Source organism: Pelecanus crispus, chromosome Z, assembly GCF_030463565.1.
Source record: "Pelecanus crispus isolate bPelCri1 chromosome Z, bPelCri1.pri, whole genome shotgun sequence".
Classification (NCBI taxonomy): domain Eukaryota; kingdom Metazoa; phylum Chordata; class Aves; order Pelecaniformes; family Pelecanidae; genus Pelecanus; species Pelecanus crispus.
In genome coordinates, this window is record NC_134676.1 from 56,768,380 (window position 1) to 56,785,742 (window position 17,363).

Here is a 17,363-nt window from a genome sequence, read left to right on the forward strand (position 1 = left end):
GGACTTGATGCAACAGGGTTCCCCAATACCACTGTCCCTCACCCTCTCCTGATATGTGATGTTTTCATAGCTATGTTGAGATAAGTAAAAACTAATCTGTTATAACAGCATCAAAATCTGTAATAATACATAACTGTTCATAGCTTATCTTGGTTGTCCTGTTTTCAGGTAGGATAGAGTTAATTTTCTTCCTAGTAGCTGGCATGGTGCTGTGTTTTGGATTTAGTATGAGAATAATGTTGATAACACACTGATGTTTTAGTTGTTGCTAAATAGTTTACACTAAGTCAAGTGTAAGTCAAGGACTTTTCAGCTTCCCATGTTCTGCCAGGTGCACAAGAAGGCGGAAGAGACCACAGCCAGGACAGCTGACTCAAACTGGCCAAAGGGCTATTCCATACCATATGACATCATGCCCAGTATATAAACCAGGGGGAGTTGGCTGGGGGGCAGCAACTGCTGCTCAGGGACTGACTGAGCATCAGTGGGTGGGTGGTGAGCAATTGCATCGTGCATCACTTGCTTTGCTTATTCTTTATTCTTCTTATTATTATTATTATTATTTTACTTTATCTCAGTTATTAAAATGTCCTTATCTCAACCCATGAGTTTTCTCACTTTTACTCTTCTGATCTCTCCCCCATCCCATCAGGAGCAGGGGAGTGAGTAGGCAGCTGCGCAGTACTTTGTTGCTGGCTAGAGTTAAACCATGACATTGGTACAAATCTTACCTTCTATGAGAGGGGATGGTGTCAGTAGAAATTGGTCTGGTTAAAGCTAGTGGACTGGGCATAGGCAAGTGCATCTCTTTACTAATTCCAGATGGCTTTTGTTATGTATTACATAAAACAAAATTATGTGAAGACTGGTCCAAGATGCCTTGTGTCTCATCCCTACACACAAAGTTTCTCTTAAAATTGTATCTGTCTCTGTGGAGTCCTAGGTATATATTCAGAGAAAGGTTTTGTTAGTTTTTTGGAAGCTCCTGTGTCACTCAGAGGCAAGAGTCCTGCTGACTTTCAATAAGATGTCCAAGATATTTGGAGGTTTCAGAAACTCTTGCCTATGGGCTTTGTTATGCTTACTGTTGCAGAGTCACCCTCCTTCCCCACAGTTAGGTCTGAGGTTTTAATCTTTGAAGTGAGATAATGAGGTTGTCTGAGTAAATGCTCTCTTGTCCTGTTCATGATATAAATTGTGTGAGGCTTTAATTATAAAATGGTGAGGTGCACCTTCCATCAGCACAAAGATACATAGTTGAATGTTTTATTTCTACTGTCTGGAATGTGTACTTTAGTCATGATTTGCAGACAGAAATAGATCTTAGCTCTGGAGATGAAAATTATACAGGTTCTGTGTTTCCCTGTGGTGTTCATACTTTATTTTCTAATCCAGAACAGGTTTATTTTCTCTACCCTGCTATGACATCAGGGAATAATGCTTTCTCCAGTTCACACGTGAGAAACTGAGGCCCCATGAGATCAGGGGAAAGGGATGGTCCTATGAAAATAGAGGATGTAACAATGTCTGTCTGTCCCATGTTCCCAAGATGACAATCTGTCCCATAGTTTTCAGCACATGTTAAAAATGCTCCAGTGATATATCTGAATTTTGACTGTAGTACCTTGACTTGCTCTTGGAGTAGAGAGGAGTAGAAGGGTACAGGCGGGGAAGAGATGCATAACAACAGGGAGGGCAGGCGATGTGGAAGAAGAAAGATGAACCTTCACTAGCCAGCAGCACTGAAACCTTCAAAAGCTCTCTGTGCACACAGCTTCATCCAAAGAGCTGTTGAAGGGACTTTATGGACAGACTCAATGAATCCAGAGCCAGAGCTGAGTACTGTTCCAGTATCCTACTTGTGCTTGTGCACCAGTGGTGTTGGCTTTGTGCTTTGCCTACCCAAACCTCCATGTTGTGTATTGATTCTGTGTCCCCTCAGTCCTTGCAGTTACCAGTTTATCTGATATTTCCAGAGCCTTTTGTATCTCTCTTGTAGGGTCTTTTTATACATGCAAACAGGAAAGCCCAGACAGAAATTTACTCCTGACACTACTGAAATGCAAAACTACAGTAACAAAAAGAGTCAGTCCTCAAATAGGCTTTGAACAACTCTTGAGAAGCATCATACATTGTGCACAGAGCAGAGAAAATCAACTTACCTATTAGTGGGACTGAGTCAGAAGTTGCAGGCATGATCTCAGCCACAAGCAGCATGAATACAGTCAGGGAAAGCAGGACAGTGATACCTGCAGGGAGTGAACATGGAGGGGAAGAATGAGGAACATGAATTCTGCAGCTGCTCCTCTGATGTCTTTGCCGTTAAACATAGCCTTGTCCTGATCTGTGGCTAAGCCAAACCCATGACTTCATGTCTGTCAGTGTAGATGAGAACTTCCACAGAGTGAGAGCATTTTTGAATGCAACTTTATCAGCTGTCTTTTCACTTTTCTCAGTTATACCCAAACCCTTGCTCTTCTTAAAGTAATGGAGAAATATTTTCTGCTGAGTGAAATGAAGCTTGCAGAACTGATAAACTACATTGCTTTTCCAAAACATAGTGAAAACAAAGCCCACATGATTATTAAGGGCTAGGAGATACTTGCACAGACATGAATCTAGTTTGTGGTTATTACATATTATATAACACCCTCCAAAGAGCTGCAACCTGTTTTAAAAGTAGCTCTTTGTTTGTTCTGTCTGGAAAGACTGTTGCTAAACCTAACTGCCAAGGTGCTGAGAAATCTCAAGGTCAATGCATGAACATTATCTCCTATTTTTGTGTCATCATTGTACTTCAGCTCAAATAATTCTTTTCCTTATCTCCCCCCTATCTTTCACAGGCAGCAAAAGTATCCCCCATAGCCTGTATTTTACTTCTTGTGAGACAGGCTACCCAGATCCCTGATTGTTCTACTAACACTGAGGACATTTCATGTGATTCAAAGGTCTCTGTCCTGATTGGAATTGTGCACAATTAACTCTTAATGTCTTGCCCATGACAGTCTTGTGCATTTCCAGCTCTCCCCTGTATTCTCCTGGGAACACCCCTCCTGTCTTTATCAACACACACAACAGCAAATCTCATTTAGCCTTTCATTGGCTGTGATTGTTTTGTGTTCATGGGGGACTTATGGCTTGGTGTTTTGGGAGGTGAACTTGGAAGGTGAAAATCCAATGCCCAGCTGCTGCTGCTCACAACTCTTCACTCTCTGTATCTTAGTATGTCCTATCTGAAAAACAGAGTTAATCAGCTGTGAAATGCATTGAGACATACTAAAGTACAGAACAACAGGGACTACAGAGTATTATCACTGCTGCCTGTGCCAGCGACAAGTTCTGCCTCATCCCAGGATAAAATCCAAAACATTTAGAATTGTTTAGCACAGGATGTGTGAATGCAATACAGAAAGCTGTTACTCTGGTTTCTGCAACAAAACAAGTGCTTCTATTGCTCCTCCAGGGAAATCTTTATTCATCAAGCACCAGGAGGTATTTACTTTCCATTTTATAGGAAGTGCTTATGAAAGAAATGAATTCTTTAGCACTTACCTAAAGAAATCTTCTCCCCTGAATCAGCTGGCAAAAGGAAAACAAGCAGTGCCAAGCCGGATATGAGAACACATGGAATGAGTAAGTTCAAGCCATAGTAGAGGGTGCGTCGGCGCATGGTGATGGTGTACGTCACGTCTGGGTATGGTTCTTTACAGCATTCATAGTACAACTCATTCCTCTTTCCTGGGACACCTACAGAGAGGGACATCAGAGCATAAAGGAGAAAAGACACCCCCAAATCAGTTGCCAGGCAAAAGACATTTTCTAACACTTGTGGCCAATGCTGCACACATGGATGAATAGATTAAAGAGGACAAAGGACAACATGCCTCAGTTCATTGTTGTTTGAAAGCTGAAATACATCACTACAGAGTTAAATAAGCCAAGGTAACTCTTAGTTTGTCAACGTCTTCAGCAACGTCTGAGGCAACAGTGCAAGATGTCTGCTGTTCTTAGTCCACCTTCTGTGTTTTCTAGGGCTTATTTTCATGCCTTCTGAGTCATTAGAACCTGGCTTAGACAAGAAAGATCATCTGGGCCAGATCAAAACAGATCTGAGCATCCCAGCCTCAACAAGGAAAGATTTTCAAGGAGCTGCCAAAGATTATGGTTGGACTGGATGATCTTAAAGGTCTTTTCCAACCTAAACGATTCTATGATTCTATGAAAGAACTCAGCACCTCGTAACTTTCATGCCACCACAGACCACCTCTTTTTTGTTTCTATGCATATGACAGAAGATGTGACAATGTGTACATTTTGTCAGGAGTGTGGCAAAGTCTCCATAAAGGATAAGGCCATGACTTGCCTGAGGTGTTACTTAATGCTTTTGCTGTATGAGCTAGCTAAGGGCCGGTTTTGTCCATCCAGGCTGAAGGCAGATAAATCACAGGCCAGTCTCTTAATCAGATATGCAAAATTACTGGACAGAAATAACCACCATAAAGGAGCACTGGAAAGTCAGGAATGCTCTGAAACGGATGGACTTTAGGAGGACTTCGCTACAGAATCCTTGAGCATGTCATGAAACTGAATACCTATTATGTTTCTTATTGTATTATTTCTCAGATGTCCTGAATGGTAAAACCACTGCATGCAGCTGGTCAGTGACAGTTATTTCCTTGTCTACATATCCAGACTAGAAGGTGAAATGTCCCTTCTGCATGCTCTCCTTACGGTAGTCTAAGCTCTATCAATTTCCATAACAGTACTTCTCACTTACACCTACATAAATGGGTTTAAAATAACTCACTAGGAGCTCACTCCAAATAAGTAATTCTGGGCATAGATTCCTCTTTTAAAAATACAGGTTTCTTCCAAAGCACAGAAGGGCAGAGAAACATACTGAACTGCAGTTATTATGAACTGGTAGACACTTCGTTGGTTTTCTAGGTGAGAGAGATTCATCTCTGTAAAAGCTCATTCCAATTTTGCTGAAATACTGTTTTTTAGACCAATCAATTTTTGGCTGACATGTTAAACTAGATGTGACAGTAGTGTTCCATGCACCTACATGAGACACATCCAAGTTTAGTACTGACAAACTGCTCAGATGCATCAGGACCAGTAGATTTCATTTACATACTCAGTTGCAGGCAATTGTTTCAGAACACAGTTTTTTCAGACACAGTTCAATTAATGTGACTGAAAAGCTGTCTCTGATCTGTGATTTCTTTTTCTTTTGTTTTGCTGCCTCTTACATAGAAACTTTTAATACCTGTATTTCATGTCCCAGTGGGATTGATCATTTCTGTGTATTTGGGGTTTGCCTTTGAAAATTAGACTACTGGAAATTTTTAGGCCAGACGATTTACCCACTAAATCCCATTCCCCATTTGAGATGTAGTTGGAAATATCAGCCTCAAGCATCTGCAGGTCAATCAACCAGCCACTGTGAGTCCAGGAGCCAAACTTCAAGTCACACTTCTGCACATCAAAGGGAAACCAGCGGACATCAATGTAACATGTGCTCTTCAAAATGCCTGTGGGCAGAAATCAGTCAGAATCAACCATGTGCAGGGTGCAATTCATTGCCCTGACCCGTCTGATCGATTGTGAGCAACTTTCTTCTCCAAAAGTCATGGGGTAACCAAACAAGTAACACAGGTAGAAGATTCTGCCATGAGTGGAATAGCCTCCCTTCCTGGGGCACCAGTGAACATCCCGCCCTCTTTCACTGCATCCTTGAGGTAGGTTGCCCAGGACACTGTAGCCACCCAGAAGCAGCCCAGCCTGTGTCCTCATGCTGGCTGGCCCCAGCAGATCACAGGCAGTGCATCAGGGCCTGACAGGAGTGTAGAGTATATAGATGTCCATGCACTGTGGCTGGAAGCACTGCGACAAGTTCTTTGAAAGGAGTTCCTTGTTAGGCCCTGCATTAGACCCACAGTCCCTTGAAAATACATTGTTATCCTAAACCTTGCTTGGTGCTGGCCTTTATCTTCTGTATGTTAACCTCAGCCTTGAATTTTACTCTGGATGTCTCCAATCCACTATCATTATTTCATGAGATGTCTTAAGCAGTTTAGGAGATTAATACTTGTATATTGTTGCAATCTAATTATTTCCTTTTTTTTTTTTTTTTCTTATTCAGCTAAGAGAATTAAAAAAAAAATAATGGATGCTCCAAATTTTCTTCTTGGGGCCACAGCTATGGCTGTGGGACTTCCCCGGCCATCCAGCAGCATGGAGGGCTTGGAGAGTGGGGAAGATGATCTGCACAGACTACATTACTGGCAGCTGGTGGCAAAGCACAGAGTTCATCCCTGCAAACCCTCATGCCTGTGGGTCTGCAGCTTTGCAGCTTTCATCTTATCTCATTAGTTCACCACGTGCTGGCCAGCTCAGAGGTGCTGTGTCAAAGAGAGGCAGCTTTTGCTTCGTTGGAAAATTACCTCCAATGTTGCACTTAGCCTACCTGTTTGCAGTAACTGTTTCTGTGTGCTCCCTAAAACACCAGCTAAGGTGAATCCCAGCTGAGTCACCTAACTGAGCTGAGTTTGATGTTTTGCAGTAAGCGCTTGAGCCATGCCTCTTGAAGATAAAATCCTCAAAACAGATATCCTTGATTATTGTCTTTGCCTGCTGCTGCAAAGGCTGAGGGTATTGTGGCATAACCATGTGTGTAAGACCATGTCCCTGCACAAACACTGCTGTTCTAGAGTGGCTGGGTTCCTTCATTTGTCCCTTTACATTCTGGGAGGTCTGACTCCCACCATCATGGCCATTCTTGTATAGGGTACACGGAGGCTTTTCTCCCAGTTTCTCCTGAATCTTGGCTCTGCTCCTTTCCTTAACAATAGACAGCTGTCCCCATCTTGTCCCTTCTCTCTACTCTTCCACCTATCTTGTTTCTCAAATAGAGAGCAGCAGTGAGTATAGCTTGCTCTCAGTCATGGGCAATAAAACTTTCAGGAAGCTTCGGAAACACCATCTTTTCTACTCTTGCATGTTTTCCAGTGTCTTGATTAATCTAGCTGTTTCTGCGAGCCCTTGTTGCCAGTCAGTAGGCTGATTATCAACTTTTTCTTTCTAAAACTTTGCAAAACAGTTTGGCAGCAGTTAAATCCCTGTAACAAAGGATTTCCTGTGCTTTACACAACAGATTTCCATTATTACTTTTTCTCTATTTATGCTTTCCTTGGGTTCTTAAGTAACCAGTTCTTCATCATGGAGTTTGTAGCTCACCAAGAGGTGAGCAGGACACCAGATCTGTCCATATAGGCACACTCTGCATCACCTCCCTACCCGGAGGGATGGAGAACGCTCTGCTCTGGTACATGTCAATTTTATTCATGTCTCATGTTGCTCCCTGGAGAGAACCTTACTGCTGGGTCTGTCCCAGAGAAACCACAGGGATGCTTTAATGGGTCTCAGGTGTAGGGATCAACAGAGGACCAGCCATCAAGGAAGACGCACTTGTTCCTGGTGGGCCCTGTGGACACGCTTGCTGTCAATCTCTCAGCAACTATGACACAAAGTTTGGGCATTTCTTGTCCACCACAGTGAGTGATTGTGAGGACAACCTGTGTATTTGCTGGTAGGCCCTGGCTGCTGGGGCCTACAGGCACTGAATCAGCAATACAGATGGAAAGCAGGCTGAGACTCAGGTCTGTCTGGCTGAGATCAGTCTCAGTTTGTCTTTTCACCTGGAGTTGTAGTGTCAGCCTGGCAGGGAGGACTTCACTGCCGAGGGAGTGATGCTTTCAGGGTTTCCTGTGGTGACACATCTCTCCACTTCAAAAAAGAGCTAAGTGGATTGCACATGAAACATGATGTGAGAGTGCACACCACCTTGCTTTAGATGACACTTCAGTTGGGCCTGTGAATGTTCTCAGCAAATTGCTCAGGAGAGTGATTTATTGATTCATGAAGTGGAAATACACCACTAATAATGGACCTAAATTATTTCAGTGTGTTTGTCCCATAATTACACAGCTTGCAAAATTTGCACAGACTGCTTCTAAACACCTTGGTTTCATTCATGAAGAAAAACTGCTTGTAGTTATTCAAAGCAACACATTGACTTAAAGGAAACAAAAACTCTATGTGCCCTACCTGGAGGAATATATTGGCAGGATCCAGAGTAATTCACCAGCACATTTGTGTGAAATGTCGCATCAAATCTTTCATCCGCACTGTAACACAGTATAAACAAAACAAAAGAAAAAGCAAGCTGATGTTTGAGTTAAGATATAGTAACTGGCAGCATAAAAATAATCTTTTGGCTGAATTTAATGCACAGAATGTCTGAATTAAGGTCCTATGCCTGGGTGAACAATCCACCTGTGATCAGTATCTCGGCTTCTCATAGACACTGTTGGCCTGCACCCAGGCATACCAGTTGCATGCCGCAATGTCCTAAAAGAAGTAAGAAGCAGAGCTGTTGGATGTCTCAGAGCAAACGCAGAAGTGAAAGGAGCAAAAGTGTCACAGTAGCTGTACCCAAACACTGGACAGTCGGCAGGATGTGGTTTTTCTGGGACTGCTGTCAGAATCAGGCAGCTCATAGCGTAAATCATCTGTTACCCAGATATCGGTTTTAAGAGTAATGGTGGCCTGAGGCAACAATTTCACAGTCTCTTAGGATGCAGAGGGGCCAAGGGTTTGCTACCAAGCAATAGAGGAAAGCACTGGGGAGAAGTTATTTTAGATTTGGGGCTTGTAGGAGGAGATCCATTGAGACTCTAAGAGCAGAAACCAGGTGAAAGGGACCAAGAAAAGATAATTTCTTTAGGATTCCAGCAACTCTGAGAAAAATAAGGGAGTAATGAGCCAGGCAAGGACAAGAATTCTTCAAAGGAGCAGGCCTGGGGATTTGGTCTAGAGGGTCTCTTGGAAGAGCTTAACTATGAATGGTTCCCCTGGCTGATGTTGTAGAGCCTTGCCTGTCATGGCTATGTGCAGGTCTATATTGCATGACTATACCATCTTACACACCCTGTCTCACAACCACAGGTGGAAGATTCAGACCCTCTGTCCCTCCTATGACCTGCTTTTTATTAATGTCTGAGTCATCAGTCCTCAGTATTGTCCCCAGCACAAAACAAAAGGGATAAAATTGAAAAGGCTAAGTGCAGAATGAGTGGTAACTATCAAAAGACATAAAGGCAGCAATAAAAGTTTTTATAAATGCAAGGAAACAAAGAAAAGACAAAGGACAAGACAGATCCATTCCTTGTTATGGGAGGAAAGGAAACAACAGGGTTCAGAAAGCTGCAGTATCCTGCACCCTCTGTGCTTCACTCCTCACAAACTGCAGCTCACCACAATTAATTCTCACACAGTGGCAGGAGTCCAGGGCAGAATGGGGGAGGAACATGTTAAACAAGTGTAGATAAGACAGATTCCAGTTGGCAGGGCTGATGAAATTTACTCTTGAGAACTGAAGGGACTGGCCGAAATACCCTCTGAAGCATTAACAATTATCTGTGAGAGCTTGTGGAGAACAGGGAAGGGCTCAGTGAGCTAGGGAATATCAAAGAGAATTCTGATTTTTTTTTTTAAAGGTGAAATTATAGACACATCAGCCTAACTTCAAAGATAACAAGGTGAAAACAGCTGGCACAGATTTGTCAAGGGCCAACTGCATCAAATCAATCTAGTTTTCTTACTGACTAAGAGGAGGCAGGTGATATATCTGAACTTCAGAAAGTGTTTCCGCATCGTGTTCTTATAAACAAACTACAGTAATATGGACCAGACTATATGGTTTGGTTTTAGAGACTGAAAATGAATAAAGAGACTGTGAGGAGTAAAGCTGAAGTAAAGAAGAACACTTGAACAATCCAGGTGACTCCAAGTCTCCTTTGGATATCTTGTAGTGAGGACTTGGAACAGAAAATAGATCTTGGTGAACTGGGAAACCAACAGAATGTAATTCAATCTGGATGACTAGAAAGCGTTACCCTTAAAACTGTCAGAGGAAGACAGATCAGTGAAAATTTAGTAAGACAGCAAGGATGAAGTGCAACATCCAGGGTTTGTGACAAATCAAAAAATAAGTAAAAAACTAAGAAGTTAGAGCAAAACCAAAACTCGCCGCCTCCTGGAAAGCATTAAGGGAACATCTGTCTGCAGAGCTTCCACTCCATTCAACACTGCAGAAGTGCTGACTAGAGAGCTCGATTTAGGAGGAAAAACAGATTAGAGAGTGTTCAGAGGGGAAGAGAAATGATGGAGAAGTTTATAAAATATGAGTGACGAGGAAAGTAAGAAGAAAATCTATTTATTTAGTTCAGGCAGGAACATTATGGTAGAGACGTGATAATAATTTTCCAGGAAAGCTATGGTAATTATAAGGAGAATATGGTTTGTTTTCTCTCTGCGTTCACTGGGAAAACTGTGAAAAGGTAAACAAGACATCTGCAGAACTACAGCAAAGACAACTTAGATTGGCTATTAGAAAAATCTATTAGCTGGTGCTTGTTTGCTTTTATTGTTACTGTTTCAAGCGCCAAATCCCCAGATTGCAAAAGACCCAGAATGTCAGTAAGCATGGCTGATTTCCAGCATCTAATGCTCTAGTTCTAGGGTCCCACTGGCCGTTACGCTTCTTGCTTACCTGTTATACAGTAGAATATCTGGTACCCAAATCTGGTCAGCTGGAAATCGCAAGTTCTGCACCCCTGGGTATTCATACTGATCCCAAGACAAGTAAACATCAACCCAGTACTGTTGGCAAACACATATATCAGATTATATGAGCTGGTAAAAGTTTTCTAAGTTGTCTGGAATATTATGGGAACAAAATGAATTTTGCCAGTAGCAATAGCAGTAGTATGATAATAGTTTAACATTTGGTTTTAATTATTAAGAAAGGTTGGCATTTTTACCAAAGAATCCACAGTGTGATGACTGAATGCTGTGAGCTGTATTTTGATTTAGTGTCTAACCCTTCCACCTTGTGACCTGAAGCCAGGCATCCCAAACCTATTCTGGTGCACTGGCAGAAACACTGGTGGTAGGCACCTCCATGAGGCACGCTGGTTCTGAGCAGAGGTGGTTTGAATGACTTGGGTATCATCAGTGGTACACGGACCATAGTCTGAGAGTCCCTCTTTGATCAGTTCAAGAAAGGTGCAGGCACAGCTTTTGTGCTGAACCTTGTGACTTACAGCAAAGTTCTATGGGAAGTCTGCAAGGGAAACAGTCATCAGTGCTATGACTGAAGAACACCTCTGCAAGGGACAGGACACCCACAGGCTCTGTCCTAACAACCCTGTAGTCCTATGGGTTGGTCTGGGTTAGCTTTTGCAATAGAAAACAATTCATTTCTGCTGCAAATCCCAGCAGGTAGCTGAGGAAGAAACAGCCTGTTCAGTTGCACCCATTAACATGAGATAGTGTTCAGCTGCTAAAGTCAAAGCAGAATTAGTTCAATCATTCAAGTCTCCCACAGGCTTTTCCCTCCAGAGCTGTATCTTTACTGAGCACAAGCCATTAAGGAGATTGGTTTACGCGTCTTAAGAAAAGACCATATCTCTCACGGTATGTGGCGAGCAGCAGACCTGATGGGAAGCTCCCTCCCCCAAAACCTTCAGTGAAGATCAGTTTTGCTTATCCTGCATGACCAGTGCAGGTCACTCCTCAGCTGGAGCACGTTGCAGAAGAGGGAGAAGGAACATTTATGGATGAGGTTTGTAAAGCATGAGGGAAGGCAATGTTCCCATGGATGTGCCTGGGCACTGCCAGCAGCAATGCAGCATGGGGCTCCTTGTGGTGTCTGGCCACCCCACCACCCAGCCCAAGCAGTCTCCACATGGTCCAGCATGGCTGTGTTGCTTCTGTCTGTGTTCAGGGGCAAGTGCTGGGGATCTTTGTGCCCTGCCCTCCACGGAGCACCCCTGGCTCCCTGTTTCAGAGAGAGGTAGGGATTTGCCCAGAAGCCATGAGTGCAGGGTGCCTGGGTCTTACTGGGTGTCTGTTTCCTTCACAACAAGTCCCCATCACTGGCCTTGGAGAGGGCCTTGAGCCCCTTGAAGAGTCTCTCCTGCTACAGTGTAACCATAACTTTGGGCTCTCTTTTAGTAGAACCCTACATCTACTGGCCTAAAAACATAGTTGGTTTCACCCTCCAAAGGTCAACAGGTCTGCTCTGGGCATTAATGTAGTCTCCTGCATTTAATTTTCAAGGCTAAAAGGAGCACTAGAGAAATTTCAAAGGACTCAAAATGCCTGCTTGTTTCACATTATAGACAAGTTAAAAGACAGCAATCTTGCTTTTCAGCTAAGAAATCACACTCAGTAGTTTGCCATTAGGAAGTGGGGTTTTTTCTTTATTGGCATGGGTTACTCACCATCTGCAGCCAAGCATTTGTGATCAACACTTGATTCTTCTCATCCTTTGAACAAAAGGGGGAAGGAAAGGGAAAAGAAGAGAAAAAAAGGATGAGATTCAAAGTACAGTTTGATTACAGGTGGAAGAGTTTCTATTTCTTTTAGAAAACCCAGACTCTTGGGGTAAATAAACACAAAATTTATGGAGTAGATTGTGAGCTGAGTGCAAAACCACTGAACTGTATTATATGGCACAGACAATAATGACTCTTTTTTATCTTTTAAACCTATAGACCTCCTGCATTCATCATAACTGATCAACAACAGAAGTCAAAATGATAGATAGTTGCTCTTATTTTGCTGGTGACAAACACTGCTTACCAAAAGCACAAGTTTTTCCTTCTAGCTATTTGGTCAAAACAAGATGATTTCCAGTATCACACAGCATGCAGTAGTTGGAGGGATTTTATGTTGTATTTGCTGCTACTGCAAAGCAATGTTGAAATGGTGCTGGAAGTGCTGTTCCTTCAGAGTCTTGGCGTTATGTAGCTTAGCTCAGGCTGAAAGGGAAGGAAGGGCTGGCCTTGGGAAAAAGCTAGCACATGGCTAAATGACAACAATGCTGCCTGAGAAGGAGTTCACGCCACGTCTGCACAGAGCAGGAGTCTGCAGGTTCAGAAACCTGCATGCAGAGGCCATGGGGAAGCAGCTCTGACTCACAACAGAAAAAAAGAAGCCCTCACCCAGCTGGTCTCAAAGTGGTTTGGGGAGCCACAGGGTGCCCAGCTTGCTGCAGTTAGCCTGCAGGTGCAGGACCCTGTGGTGCTACTGCCTTAGCAGGGATGGAGAAGCAGGGCTGCAGAGTTTCTGTGGTGCAGATACTCAGATCCACACCCCTGCCTGGCACAGCTCCAAATACCACCACAGGCATGCCCTGCACTTCCCAGGAGCTGAGGCTGGGGTACTCAGTGGGGCTGGCTCACCATATGCCCAGCTGTGTCCACACCACAGGAAGGTGTTTCTTTCCCCTCAGACCATCACCTCTATTCAACACTTACCTCTCCAGAGAGCACTCCAGCTTTGACTGTGGTGTGTCCTGAAGTTTGGTTTTGATGCTGTAGCTGGGGGCAGGCCTGTCCAGTGCAGCTGCTCTCCAAGAAAACTACGTTCTTGGCCAAGAAGCATACCAGCAAGCAACAGTTTCCTGCTCTGATTCAGCTCAGGTCTCTTGGGCATATCTTGGAAGGCACAGCTATGTCCTGGCCCAGGTGACTCACTTGTCCACAGCAAAGTGGAAATACCTTCAACCTCTTTTCTCCCAGATTGCCACCCCATTGTGCATTGACTTGACTCCTCTTCCTATAGACAAGTTGAAATAAACTATGATTTGGGACCCTGAAAAATTACTCTTCTTCAATTAGAGGCAAAATTTTTGTTTGATTGTTTTCTTCCCATTCTTCCATAGCCAAGGCGAAAGAAAGAACTCATGCAGAGACCAGAGATTAGCTACATCACAAGGAAGATAAGGAGATCTCTGAGGACAGAGATTGTTTTAGCATCAGACAAAGCTGCTGTGAAACTGCAGCAAATTCTGTGAGCTGCAGCCCATCATTGCTGGACTGCAGTGATCAAACCTCAGGGTACAACACAGAGGTGTGGGAATGTGGGCGCACCAACAGGATACAACCACTCATGGCAAGTATGCTGTGAGAACAGCTAGACAAGGAGTGTCACCAAGATGCAAGATGATGTGTTGGCCTAGCAAATTTCTAAGGAGAATCTCCACTGCCTACCCATGGGTCCAGGCTCTCTCCTGATCAAGTTTCTTCCCAGGCTCATGATGATAACCACATGGTGCCAGTGCCCAGCTCCTCCAGATTGTTAAGCTACCTATTCATCTGTCTCTGTGTGTGTTCATGCCCAAAGAAGTGCATATACTTGTCTGGAGTGTTTGGGGTGGGAGGCATTGCAATTTCAGACTGCTAATGCATGAAGCAGAACTGCCTGGAGAAGCCTCCTAATTACTGATTCCCCAGCACACAGGATACTGGTACTGCTGAACCTTTGTCTGTGTCATGATTTCCTCTTCTCTCACTTGGTTGGGTTGTTGGAACTGCAGAAACACCCCAACCTAGAAAGGGAGACATCATTTATCCAGAGAATTCCTGATTGTTTTGGCACTGTGGGCAGAGTTATCCTCTGCAGTCACACTTCTGTCCCCAGCAAAAGCAAACTTCAGGCATGAAACAGGCCTTTGCCATAGTCCTCCATACAAAACTGTCTATCACACTACCTCCTCTTCTGCTCCTCTTGAGTCCCCTTGAGATCTGCCTAAACTGCTTTTGCTGCTGGGAGATGTCACACAAAAATCAGCTGGGATTTTATATCACGAGGCTTGTCAATGTGACGCCCATCTACAAAAAGGGCCAGAAGGAGGATCTGGGGAACTACAGGCCTGCCATCCTGACCTCGGTGCCAGGAAAGATTATGGAATGGTTCATATTGAGTGCGCTCAACAGGCATGTGCAGGCCAACCAGGGGATCGGGCCCAGCCAGCATGGGTTCATGAAAGGCAGGTCCTGCTTGACCAACCTGATCTCCTTTTATGACCTGGTGACCCACCTGGTGGATGAAGGAAAGGCTGTGGATGTCATCTACCTGGACTTCAGTAAAGCCTTTGACACAGTGTCCCACAGCATTCTCCTTAGGAAGCTGGTGGCTCATGGCTTGGATGGGCATAGTCTTTGCTGGATAAAAAACTGGCTGGGTGGCCACACCCAGAGAGTTGTGAGGAATGGAGTTAAGTCCAGTTGGCGACTGGTCATGAGCAGTGTTCCCCAGGGCTCTGTTTTGGGGCCAGCCTTGTTTAATATCTTTATCGATGATCTGGATGAGGGAATTGAGTGCGCCCTCAGTAAGTTTGCAGATGACACCAAGCTGGGTGGGAGTGTAGATAAGATGGAGGGTAGGATGGCCCTGCAGAGGGATCTGGACAGGCTGGACTGATGGGCTGAGGCCAACTGGATGAGGTTCAACAAGACCAAATGCCAGGTCCTGCACTTCAGTCACAACAACCCCATGCAGCACTACAGGCTTGGGGAAGAGTGGCTGGAAAGCTGCCTGGCTGAAAAGGACCTGGGGGAGCTGGTTGACAGGCAGCTGAACATGAGCCAGCAGTGTGCCCAGGTGGCCAAGAAGGCCAATAGCATCCTGGCTTGTATCAGGAATAGTGTGGCCAGCAGGAGCAGGGAGGTGATTGTCCCCCTGTCCTCGGCACAGGTGAGGCCGCACCTGGAATACCGTGTCCAGTTTCAGGCCCCTCAATACAAGAAGGACACCAAAGTGCTGGAGTGTGTCCAGAGAAGGGCAAGGAAGCTGGTGAAGGGTCTGGAGCACAGGTCTTATGAGGAGCGGCTGAGGGAGCTGGGACTGTTTAGCCTAGAGAAGAGGAGGCTGAGGGGTGACCTTATCGCTCTCTACAACTACCTGAAAGGAGGTTGTAGTGAGGTGGCTGTTGGTCTCTCCTCCCAAGTAGTTAGCAATAGGATGAGAGGAAATGGGCTCAAGCTGCATCAGGGGAGGTTTAGATTGGATATTAGGAAATACTTCTTCACAGGAAGGGTAGTGAAGCATTGGAATGGGCTGCCCAGAGAGGTGGTGGAGTCACCATCCCTGGAAGTGTTCAAAAAACAGGTAGATGTGGCACTTTGGGACATGGTTTAGTGGACATGGTGGTGTTGGGTTGATGGTTGGACTGATGATCTTAGAGATCCTATCCAATCTTAATGATTCCTACATTTTACTTTCATTATGAATAATCCAGCCACCAAGCAAGGAAACACGAAATTGCTACTCTACCCTTAATTGGTTTAGTGGTGGACTTGGTAATGTTAGGTTAATGGTTGGACTGGATGATCTTAAAGGTCTTTTACAACCTAAACGATTCTATGATTCTACGATTCTGTGTTATGCTGTTCATACATTTCCCTTTCACCTTTCTGCTGCTCCCCAAATTGTGGCAGAAAATATGTGCCCCTCTGCAAACCACAACTTGGCTCCAGAGGCCCTGTTCACCTGCAACTCCCTTTGTCCCCTTGGTTGCAATTGTTAAAGCAATTGCAAGAAAGTCTGCAGAAAAATAAGAAAAATCTCACACAGCACTAAACTTGTTGAGACACATTTTTAGATGCTGAAGTATTCAAAAGGATAAACACCACCTTGGAAAGGTAAAAATTCTTAAAGTGAAAAAAAACCCCAGAGCTGCTAATTGGTGGGGTCATCAGAGCTATCTGTGTCAACTGACCTGGAAAATGAAAGCAACCCAGCAATACAGAGGCTGTGTCCCAGGGATCCTGAGAGGCTAGACTTTCCTCATCTGACTAATGCCTTCCTGGCCACCAGTGATTCCTCAGGTGTCTTCTAGGGATGTTGACCATGAAGATTGTCCAAATTGCTCATTAAACCCTAGCAATATTTTTTCTTGCTAACCAATCAATAATTGCTTGATACTTGTAAGCTGCACATGTCCTCCTTGCAAAGTCTTTCTGCATACTGCTAAAGAAATCTGAACACCATGACCAAAAAGGTGGGCTGCAACAGTTAGGCGATTCCTTTCCTGCACAAAATCAAGGGTATTCCCCATCTACATTGCACCCTATAAGGAAGGGGAGGAGGGGACCCTCCTCATTTTGTTGGCTACCTGAGAGCTGCAGGAGGATGCATTAAAATGCAGTGTAGATCTGGGAGGCCTATGGGTTTCCTGCTTGTGGAGATGCCTCCTGTCAGAAGCCTTTTATGTGTGGCTCTGGATTTGCAAGGAAACTCCCTTTTACCTGACATAGTAAGTTTATACTTGACAGACTCCAAGTCTGCAAAGGAAAACATCTAAGGCTGACTTCTCTAGTTCACAAAACAGTCTGTTGCCCTTACCTGCTCCCCTGTTACACCTCTGTGAGCTCCTTGTTCAAAGTCAGATGCCAATGATCTTAGTAATCAGCTTTAACTCCAAGCAATTCATCCGCCGTGTATTT

At 44.3% G+C, this 17,363-nt stretch overlaps 1 protein-coding gene across 1 annotated transcript in view; it reads right to left on the reverse strand.

Moving 5' to 3' along the window:
• The window catches only part of LOC104028676 (neuronal acetylcholine receptor subunit alpha-7-like), a 62,271-nt gene that overhangs the window by 11,914 nt on the left and 32,994 nt on the right, over positions 1-17,363 (reverse strand). Inside the window, exons 3-8 of the mRNA XM_075726653.1 lie at positions 12,354-12,398; positions 10,619-10,728; positions 8,113-8,192; positions 5,370-5,537; positions 3,553-3,747; positions 2,163-2,249 (exon numbers count right to left, since the gene is read on the reverse strand). Of these exons, the coding sequence (XP_075582768.1) occupies positions 2,163-2,249; positions 3,553-3,747; positions 5,370-5,537; positions 8,113-8,192; positions 10,619-10,728; positions 12,354-12,398 (685 nt within the window). The remainder of the gene's footprint in view (positions 1-2,162; positions 2,250-3,552; positions 3,748-5,369; positions 5,538-8,112; positions 8,193-10,618; positions 10,729-12,353; positions 12,399-17,363) is intronic.